The sequence below is a fragment of the Megascapheus bottae genome, chromosome 22, assembly GCF_031878675.1.
Source record: "Megascapheus bottae isolate mThoBot1 chromosome 22, mThoBot2.hap1, whole genome shotgun sequence".
Classification (NCBI taxonomy): domain Eukaryota; kingdom Metazoa; phylum Chordata; class Mammalia; order Rodentia; family Geomyidae; genus Megascapheus; species Megascapheus bottae.
In genome coordinates this window covers 32,957,989-32,980,424 of record NC_143530.1, presented here as the reverse complement: position 1 = coordinate 32,980,424, position 22,436 = coordinate 32,957,989, and the positions used below count along the sequence as shown (strand labels likewise).

The 22,436-nt window shown below is 40.0% G+C and overlaps 1 protein-coding gene across 1 annotated transcript in view; it reads right to left on the bottom strand.

Moving 5' to 3' along the window:
• Positions 1 to 22,436, bottom strand: part of Sycp2l (synaptonemal complex protein 2 like) — a 64,200-nt gene that overhangs the window by 17,631 nt on the left and 24,133 nt on the right. Inside the window, exons 13-22 of the mRNA XM_090355283.1 lie at positions 20,716 to 20,808; positions 20,556 to 20,616; positions 17,931 to 18,076; positions 15,975 to 16,068; positions 13,630 to 13,727; positions 12,401 to 12,479; positions 12,219 to 12,300; positions 9,718 to 9,766; positions 8,640 to 8,787; positions 1,953 to 2,026 (exon numbers count right to left, since the gene is read on the bottom strand). Coding sequence (XP_090211409.1) covers positions 1,953 to 2,026; positions 8,640 to 8,787; positions 9,718 to 9,766; positions 12,219 to 12,300; positions 12,401 to 12,479; positions 13,630 to 13,727; positions 15,975 to 16,068; positions 17,931 to 18,076; positions 20,556 to 20,616; positions 20,716 to 20,808 — 924 coding nt within the window. The remainder of the gene's footprint in view (positions 1 to 1,952; positions 2,027 to 8,639; positions 8,788 to 9,717; positions 9,767 to 12,218; positions 12,301 to 12,400; positions 12,480 to 13,629; positions 13,728 to 15,974; positions 16,069 to 17,930; positions 18,077 to 20,555; positions 20,617 to 20,715; positions 20,809 to 22,436) is intronic.

The following is a 22,436-nucleotide window of genomic DNA, read 5'->3' as shown; positions in this document are numbered from 1 at the left end:
GAAAAAAATGACAGCAAGGAACTTGAACAAAAATGAATGCAGAGCTGGGCTTCAGTGTCTCACATCTATAATCTCACGCAGAAAGATGAGATCTGGAGGAACACAATTTGAAAGCCAACCCAGACACAAAAGTCCTCAAAACTATGATCCATAAAACAATCAGCAAAAAGTGTGGCTAGATATTTGGCTCAAATGACAGAGCAAGTCAGGGTAGTTTGAGGCCCTGAGTATAAACCACAGTACTGCCAACACACACACACACACACACACACACACACACACACACACACACACACACACACACACACACACACACACACACACACACGACTACTAGACCAATGGAATAAGATCCAAAACAAGCCTTTGTATTTATAGCCATTTGATGTTTTTACCAAAGCTCCAAAAATGTGACAGAGGAAAAACAACAACAATAACAGTCTCAAACAAATGGTCTTGAGAAAAGTGAATGTTCACATGCAAAAGACAGAAACTAAGCACTTATTTCTTCCTGTACAAAAACTGATTCAAAATGGATCCAAGATCTAAATGTAAGGCTTGAAACTACTACAAGAAGATACAAAAGATACACCCTCAAAAATACAGGAATAGATGAATACTTTTTCTGAATAAGATTCTAATTGTGTAGGGAATAAAACTTTAACAAATGACATTGTATTAAACTATAAAGCTCACAAGCAAAGGGAAAAAAAAACCAGAATCAAGAGATAAATCCAGAGAATGAGAATAAATCTTTACCAAATATTCATCAAAGGATTGATATTCAGAATAATAAAGAGCTCCAAAAATTCAACACTGAAAGGTCAAACAATGCAGTTACAGCTCTCAAAAGGAAAAGTACAAATTGCCAATAAATATAGTTAGTAATATTAGGTATCCTTAGCCAAAAGGAAATGTAAATCAAAGTGACATTCAGCTTCAACCTCCATGAGAATGGTGAAGTACACACACAACCAACCAGTGCTGGGAGAAATGCTGGAGTTGTGGAAAGTAGGTACATAAATTAGTGAAGTCATTGTGGAAATCAGTATGGAGCTTTTTCACAAAGCTAAAAATAATATCGAACAAGGGCCAGGAGTTTGGCCTAGTGGTAGAGTGCTTGCCTAGCATGCACGCAGACCCGGGTTCAATTCCTTGGTACCACATACATAGCAAAAAGCCGGAAGTGGTGCTGAGGCTCAAGTGGTAGAGTGCTAGCGTTGAGAAAGTCCAAGGACAGTGCTCAGGCTCTGAGTTCAAGCCCAGGACTGGCAAAAAAAAATAATAATAATATAGAACAATGCCTGACCACTCCTGGGAATAACTGAAGGAATGCAAGTCAGCATACAATAGAGATAGCTGCAGACCATGCTCATAATACCACTACTCACAAACAGCCAAGTATGTAATCAGCCTAGATGTGTATGATATATATGTATACACACACACACACACACACACACACACACACACTAGAGTGTTATTTAGCCATTTAGCCATAAACAACAGTGGAAGGATGCCATTTTCAAGGTGAAACTAGCAATAATAATGTTGGGTGAAATAAGCCTGACTAAGAAAGATACATATCACAAATGTCTCATATTCAGAAAATCTAGATCCATAATAATAATAATAACAAAGTAAAACAAGGAGATTACATGGAATGGAAAACTGAAGAAATGGTAAAAGGAGACATTGATGTGGTCAGTGAATGGGGACTGAATACAATTGAAGCAATTCATATATATATATATATATATGTATATAGGAAAATAAAATAATGAAAGTAAAATTTATTGAAAGGGGAGAGAAAAGATTACAACTATACATATATGGAAACATCACAATGAAACTCTTTGTAAAATACACAGTTAAAATTTAAATAAGCCTTGTTATACCAATATAATTTTAACTCTAGAAAATCAAATGAACCATCACCAATTAAATCATACCTCAGATACATTTTCCTCAACTTTTGAGTGTTTCAAGAAAGAGTCATCACTGAGTAGGTAGGGACTCTGAAGTTCTAAAAATGAGATAATAGATGTATAAATGAGATGTATGTGAATAAACACCTTAAAAGTCTGGCAAAATTCAGTAGTAAAGTCAACTTGTGCCAACATTTAGTTTATTCCTGATTCTACTTCACTACTTCTCATTGGTGTATTTAGTATTTACATGTCCTCATAGTTTAGTTTGCTGGTTATGTATTCAAAAAATTGTTTACCTTTTTTTCATAATAATCTGCAATGGTTCTCTGTATTTCAGTGGTACTGGTTGTAATGCCTTTTATCTGCATCTATAATTTTACATAATTCATTTTCTTCATTAAAGTAAATTTGTGAAAAATCAACTCTTTATCCCAGTGCCAGTGGCTCCTGTCTGTCATCCTAGCTACTCAGAAGGCTGGGATCTGAGAATCACGACTTGGAAGCCAGCCCAGGCAAGACAGTTCGTGAAAAATCTGGAAGTAGAGCCATGTCTCAAGGTGTAGAGCACTAGCCTTGAGCAAAAGCTGTTCAAAGACAGTGCCCAGGCCTTAAATTCAAACCCCAGGACTGGCACCAAAAAGAAAAATAATAACAATAAACAAGTCTTTCTTTCATTGATCTTTTCCACTGTTTTGTTTTTTTCTTCCACTTTACCATTTTGAGCAATAAACTCCATTTCTGGCTTTTGGTAGTTAATTGGAGAGAAGAATCTTATGGACTTTGCTGCCTGGACTGGCTTTAAACCATGATTCTTAGGTCTCAACCTCCTGAGTAGCTAGGTTTCCAAACATGAGCCACTAGTGCCTGATTCACTTTTTGTTGTTGTTAAGTCCCTATTTCATTTATATCTACTCTAATATGCACATTTTCCCCTCAATTCATTATGGGTTGGTTTGGTCCTGTTTTTAATAAGTCTTTGAGATGCATGATTAGCTAAAATGTTTCAGTCTTTAAAGAGAATACAGGTACTCACTGCGAGAGATAGCACTTTTACTGTAGCCCACAGGTTTGGTTATGAGTTTTACCTCACTTGTTCCAAGGAGAGTTTTCTCGTGTGACTTCCTTGATGACTCAAAAGTGTGCTTGCTCTCCTTATACTTCTACAATTTCTAAAGTGTTTTGTTTCCATTTTCCAGTTTCATCCATGTGATCCCCCCCACACACAAATCAAAATTGATATTACATCAATTTTGTGAGATTGTTAAAGTTTTTTTGTGGTCCAATACATGGTCTCATCTAGAAGGAGCTCCATGTGTTGTTAAAAAAAATGCTGAGTTCTGGACCAGGAGTTTGGTCTAGTGGTAGAGTGCTTGCCTAGCAAGCATAAAGACCCACGTTTGATTCCATGATACCACATACATAGAAAAAAAGCCAGAAGTGATACTGTGGTAGAGCCTTGAGAAAAAAAAAATCACAGGGGCAGCACCCAGGCTCTCTGAGTTCAAGTCCCAGGTTTGATGCACTCACGCGCATGCGCGCGCGCACACACACCCACACACACACCCACACCCACACCCACACACACACACACACACACACACACAAAACTATAAAACTTAATTCACCAACAACGCTCACCCATGGGATAAGCTATAGAATGATAAATATAAGCAAAAGAAAAGCTCTTTTCAAGTTTAAGTTTCTTTTCAAACTTAAAAGCTATAAACAATTGTAATATAGTTAAAACTTTGTTAACACTGGTGGCTCATCCAGTAATCCCAGCTAGTCAGGAGGCAGAATTAACCAGGAAATTAACTAGCAATTAACTTGCAGAAAGCTGTAAGTGGATCTGTGGCTCAGTGGTACCAGCCTTGAGTGAAAAGTGTGAGGCCTTGAGTATATGTGTGTGCGTATGTACATGTGTACACACACACAAGCACATGTGCACATGCGCGTGCACACACGCACACACATGCACACACACACACACACTCGTGGCAAATAGGGACTCAAGACTAAATACAGTAGACTACTTAATTTTATAAATTTATGATTTTATAAATAAATTTTACAAACATAAACATAAATTACATCCTCACTGACCCCTGGTTCACATTTTCTCTGTGGCTTATTTGGTGCTGCATTTGTAGAACTGAATTGTAACAGAAAGCATGCAAGTTTCTGACAGTAAAGGACTTACTCTCAATCCTTTAAAAAAAAAGTTTACTAAGCCTGGAGCCATTTGAGTTGAATCACATTTTTAAAAGGAAAAGCAGTTTTTATGTATAATCTCAAATATCAAACTGAAATTAAAACATGCGATACTCCTTCCTTAGCTAACAGAGACATTAAAGAGTAAAACCACCATTTCATTTCATTTTTTTACATCTTTTGCTTCTAGTATTTTTTCAAAATGTTTAGTCTTACACTATCCCCAAATATAATTTTTCTACAAAACAATCAATTAAAAAGCACATACCTACTTTCTGTGCAGAATCCTCAGGAGTTAAGAAGGTAGAATTACCTTGGGTTTTTGCTTCAGAAATGTTGAAAGGTATGGTATTGCTTTGCATAGGGATCCATACCGATGTTGAAATGTCAGCCTAAAATATAGTATCTTTGTTGAATATTGATATTCATAAATACTCAAAACTTTGTATCAAAACTTACAAGGCATTTAAAAAATATTTTTAAGGTTTAAGTACTGAATTACTTGCATTCAAAAATAAGCACTAAGACATGCAATCCCAGAAGTACCCTTCCATTTAAACCATACCAACAGCTCTCTGGTTTTTTTCATTTTTTAAGTAGGATCTCTAGCTTGGCCTGGGATAGCCTAAAACTTGTGATTCTCCTGTGTCTACTTCCTTAGTAGCTGGGCTTGGCAGTCATCTGTGTTTTAGCAAGCATTCTGGGCACTCTGATATTTGAGTTTGAGAAACATTTCTTCAAATTAGGACTTGGAAAGATACAAGCTTTATTGGAATGTTGTGCACCTGTTTATTTCCACACTCCATGGCAGCTTTCTGGCTGCGAAGGCAAAGTTGAGTTGTAGCAACTATAAGTCTCAAAAATTTATTTACTACTTGGCTTTTTACAAAAAAAATGTATACCAGGTCTTGCTCTAAATTCCTGTCTCATAACTCTAGTGCATAAAATAATATTTGCAACTGAAAACCAACAATGCTCTCACTGAAATGAACCCAAACTTCTTGTTGGTTAATCAGTTTGAGACTCCAAGCTGTAATATTTATTTGGTACTTATTTAAAACCAAAACCGTGTCTATTTGAGTCAGTTCTTTTGGCTCATTCCTAAGTGACTATTAATGATTTCAGGTTGATTATTCAGCAATAGTTAAGTACAACTTTAATCCTATCTACTCAGGAGGCTGAGATTCAAAGGATTGAAGTCTTAAGGCTAGCTAGGAAAGAAAAATGTGCTAGACCATCTCCAGCCAAAAGCCAGCCTGGAGGTGACACTTGATGAGCAATCAAGTTAAACCACTTTGCCTGGCTCTGTGTTCAAACTCTACACTACTGTCTTCCTGAAAAATGCCAAGGACAGTCAACTCTCCATATCCTTTGGTTCCACACCACAAATTCAACCACATGTGGATTTAAAATACTCAGAAAATATGATCAATTGTAGTCATATTGTACAAATATTTTTCATTAAAGAACTTATTAACATTGATTTTTTTCTCAATTCCATTTTTTTAATCTGCCAACCCATAATTATCCTTATAGCCTTTACTTGAACACACACTGACTTTCTGAAAGGTACCTCTTCTACCTTAGGTAATAAGTTTTAGCAATGAATGCTTCATATTTTATACTATGATTTGTGCATTTCTGATACTTCTTATGCAGCATGACGTTTAAGTCAACAAATCCCAAATTCTGGATACCCACAGTTCCTTTCAAAAGCTTCTCAAAATTATGGCTTTGCTGCAGGTTAACAAAGTATCAAAGGCTCAAAATCTCTAGGTTCTAAATGAAAATGCAAAAGCTTTAGAAGACAATTAAATGCATTTTTACTTGAGAGACTAACTGAAACAAGGTTCTTAAGCTAAGTTAGGCTGTTCAGTCCTAGGACTTTAAACAATTTAAATTTGAATATTTGTAGCACAAGGATAAAAGAACATGATTTGTCTATAAACCCACAGTTTTGAAAAGGAAAACACTTTTCCTTTAGTCTTGTTTTGTTTTGAATGATCACTAATTTGGATTTCAATCTGAACATAAGCATTGTGGGCCACACAGCACTTATAATGAAATAACTTCCTTGGAAAAAAGATCTTTTTTTAAGCTCTAGAAAGAGACTTCACTAAGGCAGTTTGTCAGAAATCTTGCAGAAATGTAAGTATCTGGTACCCTATAGTTTCAGAGTGAGCTACTCTGAAGGTTAATGCTGTAAAAAAAAAAGAAAGAAAGTTAAAATAGAAAAGACTGCTGCGATTATTTCTCAAAGATGCAGGCATGGTCCTGGTCTGGCAGAATAGCTTTGTAGAATAAACAACTTTCCACCTCTTTCTAGGCACATACTTTCCAGCTTAGAAAGTAATCCAGCCTGGTCCTTAGCATATTCATCCAGAAGGTGACTATTTCAAAAAGGAAAAAGAAGAAGAAAAGAAACCTCAGCTGTTCCACTAAATATATCCTCCAGCTCTGAATGCAGTAAGCGGCCCGCCGGCTACTCCAGGAAGTGGCTAACATTGATTTTTACATCCTATTTCAAATGACGTGTTTAACAAACAAGTGTTCAAGAAGGGAATTTCTATGTACAATCACTGGCACTTAGATTTTAGAACATAATTAAAATTAGGCTGAGAGTTTGTATGTCATAGATACATATTAATCTATGTAATAAAACATGTCTGTAGAGTCATACATTTTTAGTACAAATATTTTTTAGTCATCATTCACTACACAACAAGACAATGATTTACACATTACATTTCATATGGTCTTAAGTCATCTAAAGACAATTTGAAGTATACAGAAAGATATGGCTAGGTGATAGGTCCCTTCTAGGCCATTTTATGAGGCTTGATAACCCACAGATTTAGTATCCAATCAGGATCCTGGAATCAACCAGCCAAGGGATAAGTATCCATACTCTAGCTCATAGATTTGACCTCTCTCTGTCCATAGGGAACAGGACCCTGGCAGCGATTTCCACACTAGCTATGCAGTATACTTCCACACAGGCCAGGAGGAGACCCTGAGAATTACAGCACTCACATCTTACAAAGCTCTTGTGCCCTAGGTGATACCTCCAATTCATATATTTCATACATATATAGTCAACGTACTTATATCTAGATAACATTCATATATAATGAAATTATGTACATAATGACCATATGTAAATGCTGAAATAATCAAAAGCTCAAGGTAACATGCCAATAAGCTAAATGAAAGGAAAAACAAAACCAATAAGTTTGCTTTCAAATGCAATTAGTTCAGGGAGCATGGTTTTTGTAGGAAGTCAGGACAGTTAAGGTTTTCTGCATCCTTCATAGTAAAGATCTTTTAGCAATATTTAGGAACTATGAGAAAAGCTTCTCCGTCTTTACCTAAGATTCACACATCAAAGCTGAGGATCAACCATGGCTGACCGACCTACCAGTGAGCCATTGACTTGTTGCTCTTGCATTCTCAGATGATTATCTTGCATTTTGGTTTAGAAATAAATGCAGTTTGATGCATAAAGGCCCACAGCAAACCAATAGCCTTTACTTACTTGGTATTTCTCGAGATCACTGCCACTATGGACGGGAGAGAGAGGCAAGACTGAAATACAAAAGAAAGTAGGTATACAATGAGTGTGTTTGCTCAGGATGTAAGGAAATGCATATTTCGCCTCTTCATTAGATATACCAGTTCCCACTTCTGACAACTTTTTCAAGTGTCCAATCTTTAGGTACTTTTCTAACTATGCAGGCACTTTTTTAAGTACTCAGTCATACTTCTACCCAGCATGCATTCTTGGCTCCAAAACACTCACCCTCCAATGTCAACCTCTTATCTTGGTTTCATCTTAGTAGTTTTACCTACGATTGCTTCCCCATCTCAGCCCTTCAAATCCGGTTCCTTTTCTGAGAGTTATCTCAAATCCCACTCTTCCTTACAGATGATTCCAGCTCAAGCCAGATTCTTTTGACCTAAACTCCCAGTCCATTTACCCATGACTCACAGCCAACAACTCTGGCTAAGTACATATTCTTGTTCTATGTTCACATGGCCTTGGTTTTTCTGATGTAACTTTATCAGAGAAGAGGCCTCAGATCGCACATTTCTTTGGTACCCTTTCTCTACATGTTGAACAATAACTATCTGCTAATGTATGTGTGACAAAGGAAGATAAACAAGAACTCACTTCCATTTTTTTTGGGGGGGGGCCAGTCCTGGGGCTTGAACTCAGGGCCTGGACACTGTGGTTGGGCTTTCTCACGGATAGAGATCTACCCCTTTGAGTCACAACACCATCCCTGACTTTTTCTGTGTATGTGCTACTGAGGAATCAAACCCTGGGCTTCATGCATGCTAGACAAGCATTCTACCACTAGTCACATTTCCGGCCCCTCACTTCCATTTTTTATCTCTAGGTCCAAGACTGGGACTCAGCTCAGAACCTGCAGCTGCTCTAGGTTCACAGGCTAGCACTCCACCAACTGAGCCGCACCTCCAACCCCACGCACTCACTTCTCAAGCTAGGGTGGATTCTTGACTTTCTTTTCCTAGAGTATGGTTTTACGTGTTTTCTTTTGCTATTGTTGATCCAAGAATTTTCAATGGGACTAGAACTTGAATCTTCAGTGTCGTCCGAGAAGAGATGTTTCCTGTAATTAGACTTTTACAGACATTGTTGATCAGTAAGAACATTTCATAGGAGGAAAGTGCCACTTATGTACAATTGAATACTTCATTACTTACAGATTAAACATTCTATGAGCAAACGTGAGTTGTGCTAGGAGACTGTGCTCTCTTCCATAATGAAAAAAGGGAGAGAAGGAAGGAGGGGGAGGAAAAAAAAAAGAAGAAGAAAATTTCCCTTTTTCTTGACTCCCAACAAAGCTGCTAAATACGAAGGGTGACAAGTCATCTCTGATCACATTTGCCACTGAAGAACAGAAGCAGCTGCATTTGAATATTTTGCCAATGCCACAACTCCAAAACATAAACTCATATGGCAAAGCATACTTGGAAATGTTTTTTTCTGGGCTATGTTTGGCTCTGGAATTGGGTTGTAGTAAAGGCTCTAGGCAAGCGATGGGGCTCACTGATGAGCATGGGCCAAGTGTGTGCAAGGCTTTGGGGTTGATTCCCAGCACAAGAAAACAAAAAAAACATGTTTCTCCACATCTTTGAAGACCCCAAAGCAGGGAGGAGGCTTTTTAAAACATTTTGAAATTAAGCCTGGACTAGAAAAGATTACAGGTTTAGAACCCAACTAATCCATTCAGGAAAGATAATTCAATTGTACCTTTATATACCTGTATGTGCATACATACATATACATATATATTGGGCTGGTACTGGGGCTTTCACTCAGGGCCTGGGTGCTGTCCCTTACCTTCTTTGCCCAAGGCTGGTGTTATAACACTTTTGCCAACCAAGAGTTTCCTAGACTTTTCTGCCCAGGCTAGCTTTGAGCCACAAGCCTCAGACTCAACCTCCTGAATACCTAGGATTACGGTCCTGAGCCATCAGCACATAGCTGATACTTACATTTTTTTAAATTAAGAATTGCCTTGAGATAAAAAGGTTATATTTACATTACCGACTTCCTTCTTTCTTGCTTTCGGTCACCCTCAATAGCAGAGTCTTCCCTATAACCAAATTTAAAATCAAATTTAATGGACTGGTACAATCATCACCCCCCTCTGTCTCTCAGGTCTCCCTTTTCCCCCCCTCATGGGCTATGTCCCCTGCTCCTGAGCTCCATGCTTGGGAAATACCCATTGAACTGGCACACAGTTTACTGTGTAGTGTATTTCCACAGATTCTCTGACAGACGAGGATCACTTATATAAATAAATAGACAAATAAACCTGTTGAGCCCTGGCCTTTTATTCACACAAGTAAGAAGATGTGGTAGGATCAACAACCACACAATGCTGAGAGGTGGCACTTCCCAGCCCTGGCCCTAGCACCCAGCCACGTGGGTGAATGAGGATGCATCTGTATACATCTCAGCCACCAGTGGGTGGCCCTTAAAGAAATGTCTACTCACAGCATATCTACACATGCATACATATATATATATATATACACACACACACATATATATATACATATACATAGAAGCATATAACCCACACATATACACATATGGACATGTAGACAGGTATACACATGCACACACATGTATGCATATACACACACACATACCTACATGCCAGCACACATGCATATATATGCATGCATCCATGTATATATACACATGTGTGCATGTACATGTGAATGCATGTGTGTATATATACATGTTTATGCATTATTATACACAAATATACATGTATACATATATCTCAGTTTTGAAATGTCGTTGAGTTACTGGAACCCTCCCATATGAATGCCAATAAAGCTTCTGTGGGAAATATCCCAGAGATGCCTCAAAAATTAAAACCAGTTAGAATGGCCATAATCAAGAAATCGAGTAACAACAGATGCTGGTGGGGATGTGGCCAGGAGGGATCACTACCACACTGTTGGTGGAAGTGTAAATTCATTCAACCACTATGGAAAGTAGTATGGCAGTTCCTCAAAAGACTAAACATAGAGCTCCCCTATGACCCAGCAATTCCACTCCTTGGCATTTACACAATCATCCAGAAACAAGGACATACTAAAGCCACTAGCACAATGATGTTCACTGCAGCACTATTTACCATAGGAAAGATATGGAACCAACCTAGATGTCCCTCAGTTGATGAGTGGATCAACAAGATGTGGTATTTATACACAATGGAATTATATGCTGCCATCATAAAGAATGACATCACCTCATTTGTAAGGAAATGGAAAGATTTGGGAAAATAATAGCATATTAAGTGAAGAAAGCCAGAATCAAAGGAACATAGGCCCAATGGTTTCCTCATTTTTAATAATTAGTACAGATCTAGGATTCTCCTAGCAATGGATTACAATAGGGCAAAACCTAGATATATAGGGTCATATAGGATGAGACTAAATGAAAGGATCTCCAGGATACAGAAACAAGAGTTTTATCTTGTGTGATTGTTGTTCTTAATTTACTATGTCATTTCTCTTCTCTTTTTTTTGCCCTTTGATTAATCTCATATTGTTACAGTATCTGACTTTGTTACCTGGCATATTGTATATACGTTTATTTGATTATTTGAAATAGGAAAGGGGAAAATAAAGATGATTGGAAGGGGGTGGGGGAGAGAAATGGGGACAAAAACACAAGGAAGAGTATCTATGTGTGAGAAATAATGCACCTACTATCTGGCAAATGTAACTGTAACCCCTCTATACGTTACAATAAAAAATAAATTAAAAAAATTTAAACCACAGTCAAGCTTTGGGACCTACACCTTGTAATCCTAGATACTCAGGAGGCATAGTTTCAATCCAACCTGGACATTGAGACTCAGAAACAATGAACCAGCACCCCCCACAACACACACACACACACACACACACACAAACCCCGCAGATGTGGAATCAGTAGCAGAATAACAGTGAAAAAGCTAAAGGAGAATGTAAGGCCAAGTTCAAGCCCCACGTACACACGTACATACACATATATACATACACACCTACAAATTAACTAGAAGCAATATGTGATTTAGCAATCCTACTTCTGGGACAATATCTAAAGAAATTGAAATCAGGATGTCAACAAACAGATGATAATCCCTACTCTAGAAACCCGTAATACTCCAGGATGCAAAACTTAATGAGTGCCACTACAATGTCACAGTAGAAAATGACACCCCTGGTGTCCTGCAGTGAGGTGGCAGAAATGCAGGCACGGTGAAACTGCTGTGTAACTTGGCCTACAGCTTATACATATAAGCTATATACAAAAGAAAAAAACAATTCTGTGTTTAAACATGTGTCTATTGCCAGGGTATATGCAAACAATCTAAAATGTGTCTGGGGGATTGCCAGGGTATATGCAAACAATCTAAAATGTGTCTGGGGGATTGCCAGGGTATATGCAAACAATCTAAAATGTGTCTGGGGGCGAGGAGGAGGATTAAATCTGAAACACCTATGCCATGTACAATTAAAATAAAAATTTAAGCCACTTACTCATGTTTGTCATCTAATTCAGGAACTTGAATTTGAACTGATGCTTTTTGTGCATTGGAAGAATACACCTGTGTTGACGTAACTACAAAATAACAAAGATAAAAACAAATTCACTACTGATCATCTTGAGGAAATATTTAAATATAGTACTTGGGTCTTATGATCTATAAAACATCTCAGACCTTGTTCTGTATCTGGTTTCAATTTTTCAGGTGATCTTGGTTTCACTTCTTCAGGTGATCTATCAGCTGCTTTTGTTGGCTGCAAGAAGAAGAAAAATACAATATGATTCCTTTAGGGTCTCTTGAATATCTTTTGCAACTACTTCACACCTCTTAGGAAAAGCATCCCACTGCAATACCAGGACCTTTATTATTCATTTTGGCTCTAAATGACCAGTGGCTGATCCAAAAGCTTTGTATCCAATCACAAAAAAAGGTTGTTACTATGTAAGAGAGTTTACAAAGTACAACCTTGGCAGAGAAGAAAATAGCATCTAATCTGTTGGTTGTTAACAATAAGAATCATAACACCATTTATGGTAATAGGTATATGGCTGTCATGTTCCTTGTTTCTATTAAGCTTGGTGGTTTGTATAGTTCCAAGATTTATCTGTTTCATCTAAATGATCAAATCTGTCTGCTTGAAGTTGTTCATAATACTTATTGTCCTTTTAATAAAATTATATGTTTGTGGTAAATAAAAAAGAATCGTAACACCATTATCACATTTCTGTAGGATATATTCATGTGGGGAAATGAGTTAAAGTGTGCACATATATGCATATATAATAAGCAGATGCTCTAGTATATTTTTTAATTTCTTAACAGCTACATAGACAAATTATGTATATTAATATAATCTTTTGATGTATGAGTACATCGTGAAATATTTAAGTCTGAGTGCTTGGATAGGTGTGAACCACCATGGTCTGTCCCACTCATCATTTCTTTGTGATGAACACACTCAAAATCCTATTTTTCAGGTGTTTGAGATGTCTGTACAGTCACCCCACTGGGTACCTCACCCCAGAATTTCTTGCTCCTTTTTAGCACCCATTTTTAAATCCTAAGGCCACACCTATCAACTAGCCATCAACTCTGTCTGATGGATATGAAGCCCCAGCAGCAGCATAGTTTGTCCAAGTGGTCCCATACCTAGTTCATCCTGACTCCAAACACTGGGTTCCTTTCCCTGTGCATCAGTCTCCAGATCCCACATGAGTGAAGACAGCTATGTATGCATTTCATAAAGTAGCCCACCCATACATTTAGCCAACAAAAATAATCCGGCGGAGGGGATGCACAAGATAAGGATGGCAGATGGTTGGAAATAGTCTACGTATTAGAAGACACCCGCCTGTCAGTACCTAAAAGGACACAGCGCCACCTTGTCCTCATCTCTTACTCACAGGAGTCTCAGGATGCTGATTCCAGGGGATCGTTAAAATGCAACGGTCATCTTTAGCATCTTGTAACCCTACCAGGTCAGTAGAGTCTTCTCTCTGCTCTGTACACATTCAGAGAGAACATTTAAACCTTTACAACATGACGGGCTGCCCACTACACTTTCTTGGACACTCCCCTCCCCCTCGCCCCAGGTATGTTACCAAGTTTTGGTTAGAGCTGAAGAGTTAGGTTCTGCCTCAAACCAGAAACCCCAGTCCTCAGGAAGAAACCTTTGATGCCACATATTTTGAGGTTAAGTTCTAATGATAAAGATTATCTGTCCCCTGGAATCCCCAACAAATGATCTATCTTCATTTCTCTTAGCAGTGTTCTATAGTTTTCTCTTTTTAAATGAATGCTTGTCATATTTCAAATACCATTATAATGTAGCATTGCTTTGAATTTCTATTAGCATGTAGAAAAAAAACTGATTTCTGTAGACCTTTTGTCCTTCGATCTCAGATTCTGCTTTGCTGCAGATACATGCCCTGTGGGGAAGCTCTTCCTGCCATCCCAGCATTCCTTCTCTTTCTCATTTCTAACTGGCCCCTAAAAGGGACTTTATCACACAGTGAGAATGATTAGAGACAACTAGTCTCTCTCTCTTCCCCATTTCTCCCTCCATCTCTTCCCTTCCCCCCCCCCCCCCTCATCCTTGAGCTTGAACTCAAGGCCTGGGTGCTTTCAGCTTTTTTGTCTTGTTCAAGGCTAGCACTCTATCACTTGAAATTCCAGCTCTTTGCTGGTCAAATGTAAAGAAGAGTCTCAGGAACCTCCCCCCTACCCCCCCAGGCTGGCTTGGAATTCTGATCTTCAGATCTTAGCCTCCTCAGTAACTAGGATTATAGGTGGGAGCTGTTGTGCAAACTGGTCTGTAGCCAGCCCGGAGCAGGAAAGGCCCCTGTGAGACTGTCATTCCCAATCAACTAGAAATTGCTTCGGAACTCATGGTGGCAGAGTGCTAGCTCTGAGCTAGAGAGCTGAGGGATAGCACGCAAGCACCAAACTCGAGACTCACAGTGGTAGAGTGCAAGCCTTGAGCTGCAGAGCTGGGGAGCGACACTCAGGCCCTGAGCTCGGGACTTAAAATGGCAGGGTTCTAGCCCTGAGCTGGAGAGTTGAGGGGTAGCACCAAGCCCTGAGTTCAAATTTGGTGACTAACGGCTAAGGGAGACACTCCAGGGCCACAGGGAAAGACCCCAAAAAGCAGTAACTGAGGTTGTCAGATCCCGTAACCACAGGAGCGTGGCCTCTCTAAAACCGATCAAGCCAGGAGGTCATAAGGAGATAGCTCGTAAGCATGTCTACCTTCCATCCGACCAAAGAGTCAAAGATTCGACTCAGTACCAAAGACGGGGTGGGGGTGGGAATGAGGAGCATCGATAAATATATATTTTTTTGATGAACCTATGATAGCCATCTGCATTTTTGAATTTGTATTGAATTTGTACTTTCTTAACTTGCCTTTCTGCTTCTGTATACCTGCTTGCTAAGACCTTGAGGAATGTAGTAACTGTTCTCCTGGTTAATTGACAACCACCTACTAGCCCCAGACACTCCCAGATCTGGAGAATGAGTTAACGACCCTCCAGCAGGGAGTACATGACAGAATACACATTCCAGACCACCACCCACCTAGGAGTGGAAGTAGAGACAATGGCCATCTGGGCCAACAAGGTCGGACTTGTGGGGGCCAGCAAACTAGGGCAAATGTCAATCAATCACGAGCCCATTACCATGGAAACCCCCCTAGACCCATATCTGGCCAAAAGCCATCCTCCTAGAATCACCATAGGGGCTCCAGGTCCAATCAATTCAAAGCACTACAGCCCACAAGATCACCAATGCTTAGCCTCGGCCCCTTTCCCGCTTTGTGTTGCGCCAATCATTGCTAGAGGTTTGGTATGAATTTTCCGGCGTGGTGTATTGATTTGCTGTCTATGCTTACTGGGGCCTTCCCGCACCAAAGAAGGTATTAAAAGGTGCTGTAATTTTGGGCTCGAGGCCTCTGGTCTGCACTCGGTTATCAGTGCGCAGAGACCCGTGCTTGAGCTCATCAATAAACGACTCATTGCAGTTTGCATTGATCTTCGGCCTCTGGCATCCTTCCAGGGGGCTCCAAGTTTCTGGGCATTACAGGAGCCACTGGCTCCCAGCTCCCAGCTCCCACGCTCTTACTCTGGTCTCATGACCCTGAGATTTCTGGAACCTTTGCAGGGAAGGACTCATCATGCTTTGGCAGAGTGTGCTGGTCAGGGATCATCATTCACAGGGTGCAGAATCTGAATTTTCTCCTTTCTCAACATACCTGTTTCTATTTCATCGCCATTAGACCTCTCATTCTGTTCTTTCTTGAGCTTACTGGCAAGTTCTGAGGGGATTTTCATCGGTTCAGGCAACTTCTGAAATGAAAAACCCTATCATTTTAAAAGCAGTTGCTTTTTATAAAACTGGGTGGGAGGGACTTAGAGCTTAGAGCACAGTACTGACAAATTAGTCTTCACTTTGTCTCCTTTTGAAGGAGAAAGCTCTGGTTGCCTCCCCCTCCTTCCAGAACCAGCTCGGACTGTCCACTCCTGGTGTCTTCCCAGCTGCTCCTCACATTTCCTGTGCTGTAATCTCATCCCCAATGCAGTGGTGTTGTAAGGCAAGAGCTTTGAGAGAAGAGGTCACGAGAGCTCTGTCTTTATAAATGGGTGAGTGCGTGAGTTGAACACTTCATGAGTGGCTCTGTTCTAAAAGTGAGTTCTCCCTAGTACACTTGTTCTGTCCTGTCCTACAATACCCTGTCATGCAGCAAGACCCTCAACCAGAGACTGAACAGGAGTCAGTGCCAGGCTCTTTGACCTCTGGTCCTTCAGAGCCATGAGTGATATAACCTTTCCCTCATCCATTACCCAGCCTCTGGTATTGACGTATAGCCTCAGGACATAGACTAATTATCAGGCCAGCTTCCCTTTCTCTTAGGCACCTTGGAAATTTCTAATCCCTGCTTCATTCAGGGATGTCTCTGGGATGTCTGCAGAGAGTTCCTCACTCCAGCATCCTCCAGCCCATCCTTGCTCACAGGGGCTCATAGTCCAGCATTAGGAGTGTACATCTCAATTCTCCCTCCCAAGTGTTTCCAGAGATTGTAAAATGTGCAAGTGCCTGTGATTTTGATGGTTTTCCTAAGCAAAGGCAAATTTGTCACCATGTAATGTGACAAAGAAGGTTATTATTTATTCAGCAATTCATTTTCCTCACTAATTTTTCATCTTCATCGTTGAGGTGGCTCTGAAACCTGGATTCACATACCACTTTCTTATCTAGAAACTACCTTCATAGGCAACTCACACCAACCTTCAGGTCACTGACCTCTTTCACACTTTCACTGGCCATTACCACAGTAGCATCAACTATCTTCTCACAAAGTTCTTTACCATGCCTACCTTATGACAGAGAAAGACTCTTGTTGTACATACATAGGGCAATAGAGAGCCTGGTCATGTGGAAGGTGTACAGATCATTAGCACAGGTAAGGTTATGGAAAGAACTTCACGAAAACTCCATAAGAAGCCCTTTGCCTTTCCCCTCCCCCATCAGTGTGGAGCTCAACCCAGGGACTCCTGCTTCCCAAACAAGTGCTCTACCATTGAGCTACATCCCTGGGCACTCTCCTCCTAATCACTCCCCCAGGGCTGGATGTTTTGAGAAGGGTAAGCAGAATCCCTGAGGGTATATAGCCCCAAGAACAAAGATACAAAGAAATGTTAACTAAGGGTGGAAGAAAGCACTTCAGGGCACAGAGGCTTTGTCACCCTCACTGCTACTGTTAGGACAATAGTGGAGGAGAAGGAAAGTATTGGAATTAGAATCTAGAACTTCCAACTTGGTCTCATTTTAGTTTAAAGATCACAACTTCTGCTTGGACAAATGGTCACATCCAGACCCAATGAAGATTTCCTTTTTTTGTGGGGGGGGGAGGGAGGGGTTCTGTCATGGAGCTTGAACTTAGGGCCTGGGCTCTGCCCCTTAGCTCTTTCATTCAAGGCTACCACTCTACACTTTGAGCCACAGGTCTACTTCTAGTTCCCTGGTAGCTAATTGGAGATAAGAGCCTCCTGGACTTTTCTGCCCTGGCTGGCTTTGAACTGCGATCCTCAGACCTCAACTCCCTGAGGTGGTGGCATTAGCTACCCACACCCAGCTCCAGTGAACAATTTAAGAGACAGTAAACACATTGTAGCATTGTAAACTCATCAAAAAGAGCAAAATCTGCCACCTGCTTGTCTTCCCCTAAAGCTTGAGTGGTTGCTTGTGATATGTCCAACAGTACATCAAAATAGATCTCTATTTTCATCACTTCTTTCTTGCTGATAGTCAGTGGCTTCTTCAGATTCACAAGGAATATCTTCATCGTCTCAGTTTCTAACAACAGCAACAACAAAACACAGCATACCATGTGGATTAGTGCAGTAGAAAGTTTAAAGTACTCCGATGTTACACTGCATAGAAGTTTCTCGACTGTACAGACCTCTGCAATAAGATAGTGAAATGATAACAACCAAAACTACCCTAAAAGTTTTATTTACACACATATAGTTTATCAATAAAAGGTGGATCATACAAAAATACCAAGTTGCTTATCTTACTAGCAAGAAAATGGAGATAGTTTTTTATTATACAAATCAATGTGGGCTGGAAGTTTGGCCAAGGGGTAGAGATTAGCATGCATGAAGACCGGGGTTCCATTCTTTGCTACCACATACATAGAAAAAGCTGGAAGTGGTGCTGTGATTCAAGTAGTATAGTGCTGGCTTTGAGAAAGCCCAAGGACAGTGCTCAGGCCCTGAATTTAAGCCCCAGACTGGCAGAAATAAATATAAGCATATCAATGTGGCGCCTCACACTTGCTCAGCTGGCATGCTGCCATGTGAACCACACCTCCAGCCTTGCTTTTGGCTGGTTATTTTAGAGCTAGAGTCTAGTATACTTTTCTGCTTGGCTGGCTTTGAAACAAAACCTTCCAGCTTCCCAATTTCAGACTCCCAAGTAACTCTAGGTGTAGGTCACTGATGCTTAGCTATAACTCCAGTGAAATCTTGAAATTCATTTCTACCTTGTACCTAAACACATTTTCAGGTGTACATGCCAGGAGTGGTATAATATATTCACATAGCTGTGTGATTATATCTAAGGCTTTGAGGTTGCAGAACTGAATTTTGTATATCATCTCTTGCTTCCCTTCTCACAACTTCCCCTTGACAGCTGCCATTTCACTTCCTGCTCTCTAGATTCCATTGGCTTAGATCCTCCTACATGAAATTGTGGATCATACACAATTTGTCTTCGGGAGGGTAGTTTTGAACGCAGGACTTGATGCTCACTAGATGGGAACTCTGCCACGAGGCATAATTGTATCACTTGAGTAATACCACTAGTCCTTTATTAATTCAGGTATTTTTCAAATTGGGTCTTGCTCTCTCCCAAGCTGACCTGGATTGTAACCCACCTATTTATATGTCCCACCGAGCTAAGATGATTAGGTAGGAACTACCATGTCCAACTAGACGTGTTGAAAGGCAGTCTAACCTTTTGCATGGGCTCGCATCAAACCACAATCTTCCCAAATGCTATGTCCCAAGCAGTTCGGATTACAAGCATGTATCATTACACTTAGCACTATTTATCTTGAGACTGGCTTGTGTGACTTAGCATCGTGTTCTCAAAGTTCCTGTTGTAGCATGTATCAGAATTCTCTCTTTGTTGGTTGTAGGGCTTGAAGTTGGGGCCTGGGCACCATCCCTGAGCTCTTCTATTCAAGGCTAATGTTCCAGCACTATGAGCCACTTCTGAGTAGTTAATTGAAGATAAGAGTCTTGTGGAGGGAGGGAAATGGGGACCAAGACATGTGAAAGGGTATCAATGTATGGGAATTAATGCACCTTCTATCTGGCAAATATCATGTAACCCCTTCTATTAACTACAATAAAAAATATATGAAAAAAAGTAAATTGAAATAACAACAACAAAAAAGTCTTGTGGGGACTTTTCTGCCTAGGCTGTCTTCAAACTATAAATCCTCAGATCTCAGCCTCCTGAGGAGATAGGATTACAAGAATGAGCCACTGGCACCTGGCAGAATTCTCTTACTCTTAAGATGAATATACATATATATATATAGAGAGAGAGAGACAGAATTACATATATAGTAATATACACGTATATATAGTAATATATGGAATAGTTATAGAGGAAAATAAAATCATGTCATTTGCACACAGTAAAATAGATGAAACTGAGATCATCATTTTTATTAAAATAACCCAACTCTAAAAGCTAAATATGACATGTTCTCACTCATTTGTGGAGTACATTCTGATGATGATAATGAGGATGATGATAGTAGATACTGAGACATGAAAATTGGAGGGGGACAGTGTGGGGGACATGAGGGATCACTAAGAGGTGAAGATGATCAGGGAATATTACACACACATATACCACACACTCATAGAGCGTAATGAAATGCAAAAGGCTATCTGAAAGGAGGTCACATGAGGAAAATGAGTGGGAATACAGTAAAGGGTGAATGTGTTTAAATATACTGTGTTATACTCAGAAATATCTCAATTGAACTCTATATTACCAATGTAAATTAATTCAAAGCATACACACACACACACACACACACACACACACACACTCGCACGCACGCGTGCACACGCCCTCCATACTAGGACCTTGGCCCTAAGCAAAGTCCATCTTCCATTGTAGCACCCCAATAGCCTTCTTCCATGTCAGCAACAACAAAATCTGCTCTAAGACCAACTAAACACCCAGAGAAAATTCAATCAGGCACAACACTCAAAGCTACATGTGGGGCATTTTGCAGTTACCAACTTACCTGTAATGCTGAAATGAAACACAGCTTCCTTCTGAAGTCTAACTGTGTCCCACAGAGGACTCTTAGGAAAGAAACAGGAGGAAATCAGCAGTGCATATCACATGTTTACATATGAACAAATCCCAAGTCCTGAGGTCACTCAGAAATCAGACCTCATTACCTCAGCATTGTGTATATAAAAAGTCACACTCTCACTTCCTAGGTTGAAGTCAATCCAAAATTTCTCCAAGTTTTCATCTACTGGTTTTCTCATCTGTAAGGGAATTCCAACATAAATTTGATACAGAAAGAAAAATCACATCAGAGAGTCAAATAAAATTATCCATAAAAATAGAATTTGTACTTTTCCTAGAATAGCGTATCATAACAATACAGAGCCCCTTTTTACTACTTGACCCAGTTATGCAAAATGCAAGCAGGTGGAATCTCAATTTTTTTTAATTTTTTTTTATTTTTATTTTTTGCCAGTCCTGGGCTTGAGCTCAGGGCCTGAGCACTGTCCTTGGACTTTCTCAAGGCTAGAGCTCTACCACTTGAGCCTCAGCACCACTTCCAGGATTTTTCTATGTATGTGGTACCGAGGAATTGAACCCGGGTCTTCATGCATGCTATGCAAGCACTCTACCACTAGGCCAAACTCCTGGCCTGGAATCTCAATTTTAAATGGCCATTTACACACTTACACACACACACGCACACACAGAATTGTGAATTGGAAGTTCAGTTTCAGAGACTGGGAGGAGGCTATAAAACCAAAAATAATCTTAGTGAGCCAAGGCTCTGAAATATCTGAAGATTTTATCCTGAATCTAGAATGTTGGGTTTTGCCCATGAATACCAATGTTTCCTCTCTCCACAGAGATGATGATGATGATGATCAGAGCAGACAGATGTGTATGTATTTGTACTATGGTTCAAATTCAGGCCTTATACTTGCTAGACAGGTGTTCTAATACCTGAGCCACACCCCGGTACATTTTTGCCTTTGTCATTTTGGGATAAGGTCTCATGATTTGCCTAGGGTCAGTCTCTTGCTGACATTCACTTCACTATAGACTTGGTCCATAGACACGTGTCACCGTGCCCAAATTATTGGTTGAGATGGGGTCTTACTATTTGCTAGGCTAGCCTTAAACATCAGTGCATACCATTGCTGCCCTGTGAATAGCTAGGATTACAGGCATGAGCCATTGCATCCCATCATGTCCTTAGATCATTGAGTAGAAATGTAAACATGCCAGTGACTTTATCCTTACATTTCTGGAGAAAAATCAGAGGCAACAGCTATGCATGGAAACACTAATAATCCACATTGCATATGGATGGAACTTTTAGAAAAGGGAAATCATATGATTAAATGTAAATGGGGATTGGGGCAGCTAAGTCTCAAAGAGTTTAAATTACCTTCCTGTTAATTGACTATTCACATGCACACAGTGAAGGCAGAAGGAAAAGATAAGTCCAAACAGGGTGGGATTAATCCCTACAGGCTCAACTAGCAAAGCCTTGTTTCTGGGTTGTTTGGTGTGTGTGTGTTGCTGATCCTGGAGCTTGAACTCGGGACCTAGGCACTGTCCCTGACTTTCTTTGGCTCAAGGGTAGTGTTCTACCACTTGAATCACAGCACCACTTACAGCTTTTTCTGAGTAGTTTATTGGAGATAAAAGTCTCACAGACTTTCCTGCCTTGGCTGACTCTGAATCACAATCCTCAGGTCTGAGCCTCTTGAGTAGCTAGGATTATAATCACGAGCCACTGGCAAAGCTAGCAAAGCCTTGTTTCTAGACAAAATATCAAGTAGCACAGGCAGAGCATCTCCTATGTAAAATGCCTATGAAGGTTTCAGATCCTAAACGATGGAAGGTCTGCACATACTTAAGA